The sequence below is a fragment of the Clinocottus analis genome, unplaced genomic scaffold, assembly GCF_023055335.1.
Source record: "Clinocottus analis isolate CAN_PGR_092001 unplaced genomic scaffold, fCliAna1.0.p SCAF_3, whole genome shotgun sequence".
In the NCBI taxonomy this organism is placed as follows: Eukaryota; Metazoa; Chordata; class Actinopteri; order Perciformes; family Cottidae; genus Clinocottus; species Clinocottus analis.
In genome coordinates this window covers 19,955,752-19,969,758 of record NW_027176042.1, presented here as the reverse complement: position 1 = coordinate 19,969,758, position 14,007 = coordinate 19,955,752, and the positions used below count along the sequence as shown (strand labels likewise).

The 14,007-nt window shown below is 42.5% G+C and overlaps 2 protein-coding genes across 2 annotated transcripts in view; one reads left to right on the top strand and one right to left on the bottom strand.

Annotated features, from left to right (window-relative positions):
• Nucleotides 1-14,007, top strand: part of tspan2a (tetraspanin 2a) — a 356,749-nt gene that overhangs the window by 156,022 nt on the left and 186,720 nt on the right. The gene's annotated exons all lie outside the window — the stretch shown is intronic.
• tafa3a (TAFA chemokine like family member 3a) overlaps nucleotides 4,198-14,007 on the bottom strand; it is an 83,362-nt gene continuing 73,552 nt past the window's right edge. The window contains exons 4-6 of the mRNA XM_068594441.1: nucleotides 12,343-12,492; nucleotides 11,515-11,639; nucleotides 4,198-4,945 (exon numbers count right to left, since the gene is read on the bottom strand). Of these exons, the coding sequence (XP_068450542.1) occupies nucleotides 4,934-4,945; nucleotides 11,515-11,639; nucleotides 12,343-12,492 (287 nt within the window). The 3' untranslated portion in view covers nucleotides 4,198-4,933. The remainder of the gene's footprint in view (nucleotides 4,946-11,514; nucleotides 11,640-12,342; nucleotides 12,493-14,007) is intronic.

Here is a 14,007-nt window from a genome sequence, read left to right as displayed (position 1 = left end):
CTTCCTCATTCAGATCAAAATGTGTTGTTCCCTTTTTTCTTTGGGAGAAAGAACATTGTCTCTACCGATCTCTGATTGCGATCTCGTTTGATTTAGATAAGCTGAAAATAAATTGCTTGTTTGTTTTCAGTTTATATTCACTATGTTCTTTCATCCCAATTCATTTAGAGTTTATAAATCCTTCAATAAACACACTAAATACTACAAATAGAAAGCTGCAACTCTGAAATAGGATTGAACGGGAATATTGCTGGACTTCTATTACAATTAGGATTGTTGAGTCGGGTCATCCACTTCCAATAACATGCGCGCACCTCCCTGACCAGAGCTAGAAAATACTATTTTAACACTATTTTCTATTTCAGCCGGCTGACCAGGGGATTTATTCCAGAGAGGAGAAGTGTGGGAACTTTAATCAACAGCTTCAGAGGCTTCAGTCTATAAAACCTTCAATGAAACCGGCTAAGTTAATAACATACATTCCATAACCTGCCTCACAGGATTTCATTAGGAGTTACAGTGGAGAAGTTTGATGAGAGGAAAACTGTAATATTTAGAAAATGGACACCACAGCAAACAGTATTGCTTGCTGTGAACGAACAGTTGGACATTTATGGAAATACATGTATTTATTTACTGTTTTGCCTTTTGTTAGCTGACAAGTTTGATTCCCCGATAATACCGGTAAAAATAAGGCGACCAATAGCAACCCAGTGTGTTAGAAAGTGACAACAAAGACTCCGTCAAGTTGTCGGGCAAGCAGTGGAGACATTGTGTTGACATTTTTGAACCATCAGCTTTTATTCGAACTGAACAAACAGAATATGACCTCCTGGTTTGTGAGCTTTGATTGGCAGGTTTTGTTCCAGTTGGACAGAATCAGAGTCGCTGTTTCCCTTTTTTTCAGTTTATGGGCTAAGCTACTGACATGACAGTCGTATGAGAGGTGTTTATTTCATGTACGAGAGAATCTAATACTGAATAACGTCGTCTTTCAAATGCCTGACATGTAAGGGAAGGCTAACATATAATAATATCGCTGCCTTTGATATGGTTTTCTCCTGGATGAGGTCATATTTGCTAAAAAGAAATCACCAACCGATGGCTACTGATGAACTCTGGTGAGTGACCGCATCATTGTCATCTCTGCATTGTCACAGCACACATTCATTTCCTGCTTTAAAAGCCTTTTTGGAGACCACAAGAGCCACATATATACAATCATGACCTGATAACTCGGCCCCGCATCTGTGAGTGGTGAACTATTGACCTTATAAACAGAGCTTTCTATTGGAGCGTCTAATACAGAACAGAATGTAACAGCTTGAACCAGCAGGGCCAATGGCCTTTAAGCATGATTGATGCTTGGCGCGTCTGAAAGGGTCGAGAATATCAGCGAAGCCAAAGTGACGTCACGCCATCGGACACGACCCTTTAAGTGGGTTCAGGTTTTTTGTTTCCTCGCCTCGATTCCACTTTGGCGGCAAATCAAATTGTATCGCTCCACGAACCACACTCGTGTCAGTTTTCGCACATGAAGGGCGGCCTTCGGCGGCCACAATTATAACGGGAGTAAAGGAGGAAGTCGGGTCACGGACTGTAACGAGAGATTGAGTCCAAAAGGGGCAGAAGTTGACAAGACATTCACTTAGGAGACCTGTGTTTGTGTCCTGTTGGAAACAAATCATCAGTGATGTAACGTATCAATCAAGTAATTGTGCTCAACCTAACTGAGTCGTTTCCTGTGAACATGGAAGTTTTTTTTGATAAGAAAGCGTCTGCATTTAATGAACACATGCGACACTGATGCTAAAGGGCTACGTAGAGCACAGGGCTACACACTAAGCTGCCATATTTAATGAACTTACCACTGAACAGACGACAGACTCACTGCTAAATGTCATGGACGGTGATATGAAACGAAATAAATCCATCCAAACCAGCAAAGCCAGAAGAAATCCCCACCAATGAGCAACATACATTTTCTCATCAGACTCGGCGAGAAAGAAAATGTCTCTTTTTTTTTTTAAAACAGCCGCAGCGTTCGCCCCTGAGCTCATGGGGAGTGGAGTGAGCATTGTGTTGGTTACAGGTGGGCTTCCCCAGAACAACAGCTGACTTATCTACAGTTTGTGATCCGTGACCACTGCCAAACTCATCCCATGTGCATCCCGCTCGCCTCATTGTGCTGCAAAGAATGAAACACCAAAGTCAATAGCATCACAGGGAATTGTCAAACGGCCAGCCGTCAGATCCACGCTGTGGCTTCCAAACGCGCGGAATACATTTCCATTCAACTTTTGTGAAGGTCTTTTATGGCAGTGCAACAAATCCCAGAGGGGCTGTGGTATGAAAGGATCTTTCATTATTAATAGAATATTAGCTCACATAAAGGTGTAGGACTGAAGGATTGTGTTTCAACACTGCAGGGGCTGTAAAGTGCACAGAGGTTAATTCTCTGATCCAAGGGTAGATTTGTATCATTGTTTGTAGATAGAAAGGGTTTTTCCGGGGGATTGGGTTCATGTCTCCTCTCCCCGTTCCTCGGAGCGCCGCGGTGGATTGCCTGGTCTGATTAATCTTAATGAATTATGCAAATAGCCTTTATCTCAAATGATTTAGCCATGTTTCTGTATTGTTTTATTAATGCACTTTTGAATTACTCTGTATAATCACGTAGCCTTTCCTCAGCCGCTCGCTGTTTGTAATTCATCGCCAGCTCTTTATTAAATCCATGGTGGTCTCGGGCGAATTGCATGCAGGAATGAGAAATTAGTCATTACTGTAATTTAATGATTTTTAACCAAACAAGAGGCAACCTGGATCGCTAATCATAGCTAACCCCCCCGCCACACACACACACACACACACACACACACACACACACACACACACACACACACACACGTCTACCCCTCAGCGCCGGTCCCTCGGGTCTGATCTTTGGGAGCGAGCCATCTACATTTCTGTTTAATTAATTATGTTTAGTATACGGCGCATTCTGCTATGAATGCACTGTTTCAATTACAGATGGAAATTGACTCACAGAATATGAAATTCTCCATAAAGCAGTGGTTTGTTTGGAGTCTAGACACCCTTGCAATTGACTAAAGCTTCCTCTGCTTCATTGAGTGGCGTTATGCTTTGCTTTGCCCCGGCCAGTCGGAGCAACACTTCTGGTGTTTGTCTTGCAGTCATAAACATGACAGCTATGGAGAAATTACATTTCAGAAATGTCTCTTATTATCACATCAGATAAAGGGAGGGAGGAGGGGGGGGGCTTCCTGTATGATGCACTGTACATTCATGCCATGGCTTCTGTCCCCAAGGGGGAAAATGATGCATGCAGGTGAAATACAAATGCATCTTCCTCCTCGGAGCAACCCGCCTCAAACCTGTTCGGCTTCCACAAATATGAGAATGGAGCTGCATGTTCATATCAGTAATGATGGTAAGCACATTATACGGTCTACATGTCTCACTTGCCATCGGACTACACATGTCCCAACAGCTGGGGTGGCCACTAGGCTGATGTCATTCTTTTCTATTGTCCTTTGGTCTTTTTTTTTTTTTTTTTTTGCAGAGTCTCTTGCTGCCCAGATTTAATTTTTTCTTTCTTTCTGTAAGCCTTTAATGACACGCACTAACGATCCTTTTTTTTTTCGGGATTTCCAAACAGGCACCGCCCGTTTGGAAATCATCACCGTATCACCAATCCTTGGTTGGTGATGGGTAGCGTTACCTCAACACAACAAAAGCAGGCTTGGATGACGATCACATCCGGTTTTTTGGAAATGTATCAAGTAGGATTAGAGGGTTGTGTTTGGAGTGAGAGCTAATTATCAGCGTCTCCCCGGACCAGAATTCAGATGGCTTTCTGTGAAGTCTGTTCATTTTAAGAAACAGCGCCGTGAGGTTTTTCCCCCTCGTATTTTCGAACATGGCCCATTTTTACATTTGCTGAATGTCACATTTTCAGTTCCAACACAACATTGCTTTGTCGTGCGCTCTCCTCTCTCTTTTCCCTCCTCCTCCCCCTTTTTGTCAAACTATTTGCTTGACCTGCTGATGTGAAGCCTCGACAGCTCCCTGCCGACACAGCATTGTGACCCAGTACAGGAAGAGCATTAACACAGACTGTAAAAACCCCAATTTTTCTGAACACTGATATTCTTTGAGTTAGATTTATTGAGATAATATTGACATTTGTAATCGATGGTAGTCACCAGGCTTTGAAAACAACAGATACCATTAAAACAATTTGGCAGAACTCAGCTGTGTTGACCCTCCATCAATCCGTTTTTTTTTTTCCTGTGTTTTATTGTTGTGGCATCGTCTTTTGTCTTTAAAAACAAGACTCGACATCCTAACAAACTTAAGAAAGCCAAACACTTGATAGCTTCAATCCAACAAAAAACAGAATCAGACGAAATATCTCTGCTTCATAAGGCTAAAAGGAATGAAAAATGCTTATGATCTCACGAGATCTTCAACACAGATATGCATCATGAGTCCTGGGGCTCTTTGTGGCATGAAAATAACACAAAAGTTTCACATCACGTGGTTTTGTCTTAGGGATGGGGTTTTTTTTTTTTCTGGTGTAATCCATAGTCTTTAAAGTCAATAAATATCTTCATGGTTGAGTCTTCTAGTCCATAGGAATAAAACTATAATACAAAGAGAGATTTGGTGGTGTAGTAGAGTTCAGAGACAGCTACTGTTGATGCTGGATCTAAAGTCGGGAATATTTTTTGGATATAATGCTCCCTGGTCCTTTTCCTCCATTCGGTCGGTGGAATGTCCATGATGTATTGTCCTTGTTGGTCCCTGGTTTCCACAAATCCTCAAAAACACATGATATCCAAATGTCCCGCGGTGTTGGTTAAAGAAGCAAACGTCTGGTTTCAAACAAGGTTATCCTTGAAACAGAGGACTATCGTGTGACCTGCGAAGACAGAGGAAGCAAAGAAAAACACACAGGTAGGTATCAGAAGAAGATCTCGTCAGTGACAGGAATGAATGCTGGGGATAAAAATAGATTTAACTCATTAACAATGATAAATGGGGGACATTTGACTCTCAAAACCAGTGCTGTCTGACAATGTGACATAAACCACTGAGAGAGGAGTGGCTGATTAAACTCAGAGTGCTTATTCCTCGAGACATCTAGAAAAAAGCCAACCATATTTTTTTAAATAAGAAAGTGTTGAAAAAGAGGGGTTTTGTAAAACATGGACAAATGTAATATATACAGTAGTAAAAACAATTGATGATTGCTAAGAATAGACTGCAATTTACAATTCTTTTTTTTATTAATTATATTATTAATTAATCTGAAGATTACATTCTCGATTAATTGATAAATAGTTTGGCCTCTTAAAAGCTACCAAAATGTGGAAAAATGTCCGCCATAATTTCCTTCAGCCCAAGTTGACACAATCAAATTGCTCAATTTCATCGACCAACAGTCATAACCCGAAACAATTGAATTTGCTAATATGAAAGACGAAGAAAACCAGCGAATATTCACATATGACAAGCGAAAAATTGCTTCAATGACAGCTCTCTCATCAGCAAAAGTTAGCATGCTAACAAGCTAAACTAAGATAGTGAACTGAGTAAACAATACCTGCTAAGCATCAGGAAGTTAGCAGTTAGCATTTGTCTTCATAACAGCATACAGATGTTAGCATTTAGCTCAAATAGCGGCTGACTCAAGCAGGTTTTGGTCTATTGACTATTATTTTAATTCATCACTTCAGCAATACATCCAAATGTGAGCTCATTAAAGCGAACGCTTGTTTTAGTGCTGCACATCTCGCATGAGCCCATCTGTCAAAATTGTGACGGGTTCAAGGTGAGTGTATTCCCAGCTGGTCTGTTTATGATTCAAACATCTGCGCTGTTACGCGGCAGAAATGAGAAGACGGCGAGCAGCGAGAAGTCAGATGTACAGTCATGCAAAAATAACATAATGCTGATCAGGGTTTTCTATGCAAACGAGATATCTTTATTCATGATGACACACCGCTGACATTCGCCTTCTCGGACTATTCATGCAGATTAATCTCAGAAGATTTGAAGACGCAGTTTGTTCGACCCTCTAAAAAAACTCTGCGAGGTGAATGTTTGGTTGGTTTGCTCTTAAAAAGTGACGCACTGTGACACACCTACACACACACACACACACGAATAAACTTGCACATTACTGTCATTCAATTAGCAGTTGGTGGAGTCTCACCAGTTGAACCAGCGAGGGGTTCACGTCCAGCAAATCACTCACCCGAGCGATACAATTATAATATTTTGTGGAAGTGAGATTTTTCTGCGGAGACACGGCGCCCCCGCTGTGCAGGGGAGCCACAATTTCATTTTCACATCCACGTGACAATCCTCGGGAACCACAGTGTGAGAGCGCATGTGAGAATGAGTCGGTCTTGCTGCTGTTGCAGCAGCCGGCCGTGGACAAACAAGTAAGTTTGACCGTGTTATTTGGTCATGCTTATTATGGTTGCACTGGTAATTAATAATGTATGTGTTGCATTTCGTGTTCTGAGCGCTTTCTCAATCCAGAAGAAACATGGAAACATGGTGAGACACACACGGGGGAGAAGTGCAAGGGATGAAAGACACAAAAAGAACAGCGATGTTTATGGCGGCTGGAACTAACGTGTGAAGCCAAGTGAAGTCTTATCAAAGCAATTAGAAGCCGCGGTGACGTGGTTTGTCACCGCGAGGGCGATCGGCGAGTGAACACACAAAGAGGAATCGAGAGAACAGAGGGCAGATCCTCAGGGTTTGACGCTTAAGCTGCCTCAGGATGAAAGACCACAATTGACTGGTCAGCTGTAGGTTTTAAGACCCTACCTTTGATGGAGAGCTACTGAAGCACACGTGTGTGTGAGTGAGTGTGTGTGTGTGTGTGTGTGTGTGTGTGTGTGTGTGTGTCCCATGCTCATTATTATCGAGGCCAAACGATCACAAATATACATTTTCTCAGCATTGAATGCGATCGTCTTGTCCGATCCCTTTTGACTTTTATTGAAGAATATTCTTTTGATGGTTTTAATGTTGCTCCAAATTTGCAAATTGCATCTCAGGTCAGCCTCCAGCAACGTCTCAAGCTACTATAAAAAAAACAGATCAATCGTCAGTAGAATGAAAAGTGAAGCCTCTTCTCAGGCTATCCCTCGACTAAACGTGTCACGCCGTCTTTCAGGCTTTTAACCCTCAATATCTGTTCATTCACACACTGTTTCTGACTGATAACCCCCCTCTGCTATAATCTAGCACATAACATGGTTCAACATCAGTGACATGAGCTTATTTTTTTGTGAAAGAATTAGATACATTGTGAAGCAGATTGCACCAATTTGTCTTGAAAACAACTGCTCGACTTGATGCAACTGAATACCTCACGAGGTAATCAGTAACGCGTTGATGGACGTAGAGTAGGATGAGAGCACAGCTCCTAAAAGATCTGCAAATAATCCCTCTCAAAAAGAGGATTCATTCTAAATTCATTTCAGGAGAGTCTGACGTGTGGCGTGTTTAATGCTGTTGCTGCCACATGGAGCTCGCAGTGTTTTTGGAGGCCAGTGAGGAATTTCAGCCGTCACCGCTTGAGCAACTCGTACTAGTCGGTTTGGACAGCATTGCACCGCGGAGCGGCTTAAATCTGGGGAGTATATGAATGTCCGTGCGAGTTACTGCTTCATGATGCTTCAACGTGGATATTGTGTCCCGAACAATCAGAGTCTTGGTTTGTTAATCTCACCTCCATTAAGACTTCACTCACACCGTATTTTAAAATGACTGTAGGCAGCCACTGCACCACCACTATTTCATCTGCCACACCCCCAACTCCCTCTCTGCAACAGTTGCAGTGAAAAGCCTATTTTGTGACTTTAAACTTCTCTTTTTCTTTTCAAATCATGTCCTGAAAAGTGGTCCTTGGACTGTTTTATTTCATTTTTTTATGAGAAGTAAACTTTTTTCTCTTATGTCGGGATTCACCTGCAGTCATAGAAAACACTGTGGATTCAAGATGACGAGGCTGTTCTCTATCTTCTAGACTAAGCGTTCTCACAGAAAGCCCACCGCTCAACTGCACCTATAAGCCATCCTCTACTTAGAGAGCGCTTCTGGAGGTCAGTCCCAGCAACAGTCCGGGAGCTGACTGCTAAGTGAGATTCTGCCTTCGTCAACCAGGAGCAACGAGCACGCACACTGTGGTCCAAAATGTATTGAGAAATTGCAAATTTGCGCAGGTTTCTCTCCGTCTACGAACAGAAAAGTGACACGTTCACAGTACAATTGGCTTTAAAAGCAAGAAACAAAAGCACACAGTGGTACATTTCAAGCTGGAAGTCACTATACAGTGGCTAGTAGTATCTTTTAAACGATATCGGCTCTGAAAATTCAAGGCTTATTTCCATTGGGTCTCGAAAAGGAAACCTCAGACAGCTATCCATCACCAACCCTCAACACCTTCGGAACAAGCATCGTAGCACCTGTCAAGTGGGAAGGCTCTGTGGTTCTTTTGATCTCTGATTGATAGGAAGTGAAAAGCCGGAGCTGCCGGGGTTATAATCCCTGACATTACCAGCAGGACTATAAAACTAGCCGCTCGCGGACATGCAGAGGAAGAGCGAACAACTGGAGTTGTCTAGGAAGGAGCCTGCAGGGTGTTACGTTGCCTGATTTATTGATGTGACTTCATCAGGAGGTGAAATGACACCATCCTTCTTTATCAACAATGCCACCGCTGGACATTTAGGAAGAAATCATTTCGAGGACTATATATGGCATGTACCACAACTGAAGTATTTGTTTACAGTCATGCTATGTATCCACTTTAAACTCAAACAATAGAATTGCAGAGATGTGTTTTTTCTTCTTTTTTGACATTGCAACATGTTAGCTCACAGTTTCTCATTTAAAACAACAGTATTTATAGAGCACGTTGCAAATTAACATTAACACACTATACAATACATATTCAACTTTTTTTAAATTAAAAAATGTATTAAAGAAGGAGAAAGTAAGTGCAGCTTAAAGTCACACATGTGTGAACTTGACACTTGACTTGGCTGTTGGACTAAACCTTAAAGAACCCCTTTAGATCTGGAGTGTTCCTCTGGCCACCGGCTGTCTTTGCACAAAAAGGACTTCAGGTCAGGACCCCAGTTATGTGAAATGTTCAGATATCAAAATGATTTAAATAGTATGCATTCACAGACCTAAAAGGCTTGTAACTTTCAATTTGCTTCACTTGGACTTCACCTTGAGACTTGCTTTGATAACTGATCCTTCAGCACATCCCACCCCCTCAGACGCAGACGTAGCGTAGAATAATACAGGTAAACTAGCGTTAGCCCTTCTCTTTTATGCTAGCTAGTAAAGGGATACTGAAGATCTGCACATGCTGTTTTTGCTTTTTAATGATTGAGACAGTGAATAAAGACGTACAGGAGCAGTGTTAAGCAGGGTAGGTCTTTATATAGAGAGTTGTTCCTTCATTTATTTTTCTTCTGCCTTGATCGACAGGTGATGCGGCCACTTTTGTAGGTTTCTACTTTTTTAACCTGTTTTCGCTCCATTCTCAACTTCTGTCTGCTTTTCTCTGAGTGCAGTTATTGACCGTGTGAGAGGACGTTCATATCACATGAAAAAAGTCAAACAATATCTCTAATAAAACGCATCTTCACTGTATTTATTGTTGTACTATGCAGCCTAGGTAAGTCATTGTAGAAGAAGCGGCATTACTTTCTCAACACACCCTGAGCTCAATCTTCAACCGAACGCTCCGTTTATTCCTCGGACTGATGTTAACGGTCCAGGAAGCTGGAGTACAGAGGTCCTCCAGCATACACAGCCAGTCCCTCGCTGACTCTCTGTTGGAGACTGCAGGGCCGTGAGCATGGAGCGACCCCCGCTGACTCCCGAATCAAAAAAAAAAAAAAAGAGTCCAGGTTCTGACGGGTTGGACTCGCCACCTGGACCCCTGCTTGTCTGTGCCTGTGTTTCTGCTTTCCCGTGGCTGTACGAGAGGGCATGAATTATTAACCCGGCTAAAATAAAAAGCTCTGCTTCGTCCATGCCTCCTGTAGCCATGAATAATGGAAGAGGCAGCTCAACTACAGGCGTTTGTTGAGTCAAACACTAGGCTGTGATGGATGGCTGAGGGGCCACTGTGGCCCCCACTCCTCACCTACCATCCGCTTCAGGTCTTCCACACCCTGAAAGCCAAAACACGAGTCCAGATAACCTCTATTAATCTCAGGAATGCTCCAGCTTGAGCCCTCCTGTCCTGCCTCAGCACATCCTACTCGACAATGTGGCTTCCTGGGGGGATTTCTTGTTTGTTGTTTATTTGTATTTCTCCTGCCTTCGCTCGGCTTTGTTTGGCTTCTCGCTGGCACTTTTGAAGTGATATGCAAGCCTGCTCCGACTGTTCAAAGGCGGGACCCGACTCCAGCCCGCTCTCTTCCCCTTCATGCTGAAAACCCAGAGGATGAGACACGTGAGCTGGATCTCTGCTCCGTTCCCGAGAGGCAGTGTTTTCCAATTTGTACCACTGAAACCACTTTTGTACAATCACGCTGATTATTAGAGGTGATAATTGATTTTCAATTTATCCCTCGTCGGCGTGTGCCACGTGCGTCCATATGTCATTTCTCACCTAATCCACAAACTCGGGACTGTGAGTCTCAAGAGGATCGTTCTCCATATTTATTTTTTTTATCTTTGTTGCTCTCAAATTAGAGTTCATTCCTGATCGTATTCATCATTTATAATTGTTGTTATTCATGTGCATCAATCTGACACACCTCCTTTCTACCCTGTAATTCAGATGTTTATGAAATTGCACTTTAGTTCCATGCAGACTCAATATCGTTGTCCCTTCATTTCATATCTAAACTCCATTATTTTCTGCAATCACTCACTCCAGGGAAGTAATAACGAACAATATTTAGGCATCAACAGCATGCTGGTGTCTTGTTTTCAGGTAAATCCCTGATTGGACGGTTTTGGCGCCTGTCACCCTGCATCCTCCGCACTACATGGACCCATGTGGGGGAACTCAAATTACGGAGATTGGCATGTTACTGCACCTTTTGTGTTAAATTATTCTTCTCCGATGAGCTCACACACGCATGAGCAACTTAAGTCAAAAATACAATAAAGTAACTGGACTTAGCCTTAGCCTAAACAAATTACAAGACGAAGCCAAATAGATAGCTGAAGTTAACTCTCCCCTCCTTTCTAAGAAACACCCTCCCCTGTGAGTCACACCTTCCTCTCCTGCTGCCGCCTGCTCGCACTCATCTGAAGTTGAAAAAAAAGTCTCCTCGAGTGCTATCTTGCTCCTTTCTCTTTTAAACACGTATATATAGCCCTCCATTATTCTCGGGTCACGTTGTGTTACAACTGGTATTATCCCAGGCCCTGGCCAGACTTTTACTGATGAGAATAAAAGAAGATGTACCATTTTTGTGAATGAAAACCCACCTTGGTTGTCTTAACTTTATTTCCTGTACTGCAGCTCCATCCTTTGAGATCTGGCAGCACTTTACACTCTTCTCCATCCATGCAGGGATGCATCTGGCACCACCACTTCTGTGCAACTATGGATGCTGTGAGGAGAAGAATACAGTAAAAGCATACATTTTGGTCTCAGTATACATCACAGTGGTTGAAGAGAGCGCCTTTAGAATTCCTGCCAGATTGAGGAGATCCGTCAGTCTTGCCCCGGTGTGTTTTTTAGGTCTGAAATGCAGGACGCTGAGTCAACGCCAAGCCGGTGAGTGTTGCGAGCAGGTGTGTGTGTGTGCAGTGGGAGGAGGGTGAATGTTGGCATGTCGGAGGTAACAAAGCGTGCCGCAGAGGTTTGTGCATCAAGGTCTTGAGTTGCTCCGAGGAGGCCTTCAGGGGAGAAACAGTTTCCCCCTGACATTTCTAAAGTTAAAAGAGAACTGTCAAATCTGAGGAATTCCCTGCCGCAGTCATTAAAGTGCGGAGAGGAGATAGGGATCGATTCACCTGTAACTGAGGCCACCTTTGACATGATATTAAATGACCTGACCTTCTGTTTACTCCGCTGAACACAAGGTCTGACACGCTCTCGACGACAGAATGAACTGGTGGGCGATTGGATTTTGAGGATTATGAAGCCTCGGAGAGACGGCGGCGTGATCACAACACCCTATTCTCTTCTCACATAGAAAAAAACCCCCCCTCTCATATCCAGATAATAAGCACACAGAAGCATTGTGACAGGTTTGACAGTTTTGTCAGTCGCATATCATTACCAAAACTATAATGAGAAGCTGGGCGTACCGTCTACACAAGATGGAGCCGCTCTTGTGGTTCCCGCCACCTGTCCAGGGAAGCAGGAGCACTTGACAGTCTGGGATCTCTCTTCGATCTTGTTCTTGTTGCAGCACCGGTGTGCGGCAATTACCTCGCAGGTTCCCGCTTTCACATGAACTGGAAGCACAAACATACACACGGTGGTTAGTGACGGCAACAGGAAATCCTTCTTGTCACCGATCGTCTTTTCTTTTACGTACCTAGTCATGATAATAAATTGTTTTTCTACAGCGCTTTTCAAAATACTCATAACATCATCAGAAAAGATCTATCATCTTTGACACACGGGTGTCAAATGTTTTTTGTTAGTCGTGTGTTATTCTGAATCCCATTAAAAAAAGACAATAGACAACAACGTGTATCTGTCCTCTCACTGACTTCCATGTGTGTTTCCTGAAGACATCTCCACACACACATACTTTAATAACAATACATTAAAAAAAGAAGTTATTTTGTGAAACAATCGTGACTCAAACAGATGTAAAAATTGCATTTGTGTGGGAACTATTTTCATCTGCGGATTAATACACATTATTGGTTTATTTAGGACAGCAGAGCCGGATGGAGTTGATGACACAATTTATCTTACTGAAGGGACATGTCACACATTAATGTGTTTTCAACAATGAAGGTCTGTGCGGCCCCGTGGAATACAATATGTTAGATGTATTACACATATTTATCAACATTCCACTGTGCTACCTGATACAACACACATTTTGTATGACATTGTGATTACTTCAACTTGTTTAGGAACAGATCTGATTCTCTTTCTTCCTGGAAGTTGCATGAGACGATTGATCCCGCTAATAGCTAGTTTGGCTGAGTCGTCTCTCAGCTCAGTCTCGTTTCAAACATCCAATAGCTACTTATACATCCAGGTCACACCTCAAGGGGGGAGGAGCTTGACTTTGAACCGCCGTTGCAGCTCCACCTGCCGACATCTCCTTGAGCAACACACTTAATCCACTGACCCTGCACCGCAACCAGATGCTGGGAACGATAATTCACCCATCGGGATAAGACTAATATAGAGTATATAACATCAGAAACACATATAGCGCTCAAAAATGACTTGATTTACATCACTTAACTGCTTATTTACGTGGAAGAACATTACAATATCAATTACAAGGACGTTGTTTTCACTCCCATTAAGTTGGGTCAAACATCAATACTGCTCTCTATTTTATATTCATTACTTTTCTGCATAGACTCATCACTATTCTGAGCACGTTGGTGTATTTACACGAAACAATCAGGATTGGATGGGTGGGAAAATAAATAAATAAAAAAGCATTTGAAAAGTTTTGACATTCCTTTCAGATAAGCCTTAATTATGTCCGTAAAGATTTTCAATTTGCAACTTGACTTGAAAATAGATTGCAGCAAGCTCCCATCTTCCCATTAGCTAGCAATCCTGAAATCTCATCTCCAACATTAAAAACATTTTGCTTCCAATCAATAAGGTGCTATTCACATTCCCACAAAAGGCAAGACAACAATTGCCGATTGAGTGCTTTTGACCGAGCACAAACTTACTGATGCAAAAACAGGTCAGGCTCTATGCCCTTGATGTGATTATCTTTAAGCCACCAGCCAGCCCTCCGATCAAAGTTAATTTCAAAAGTT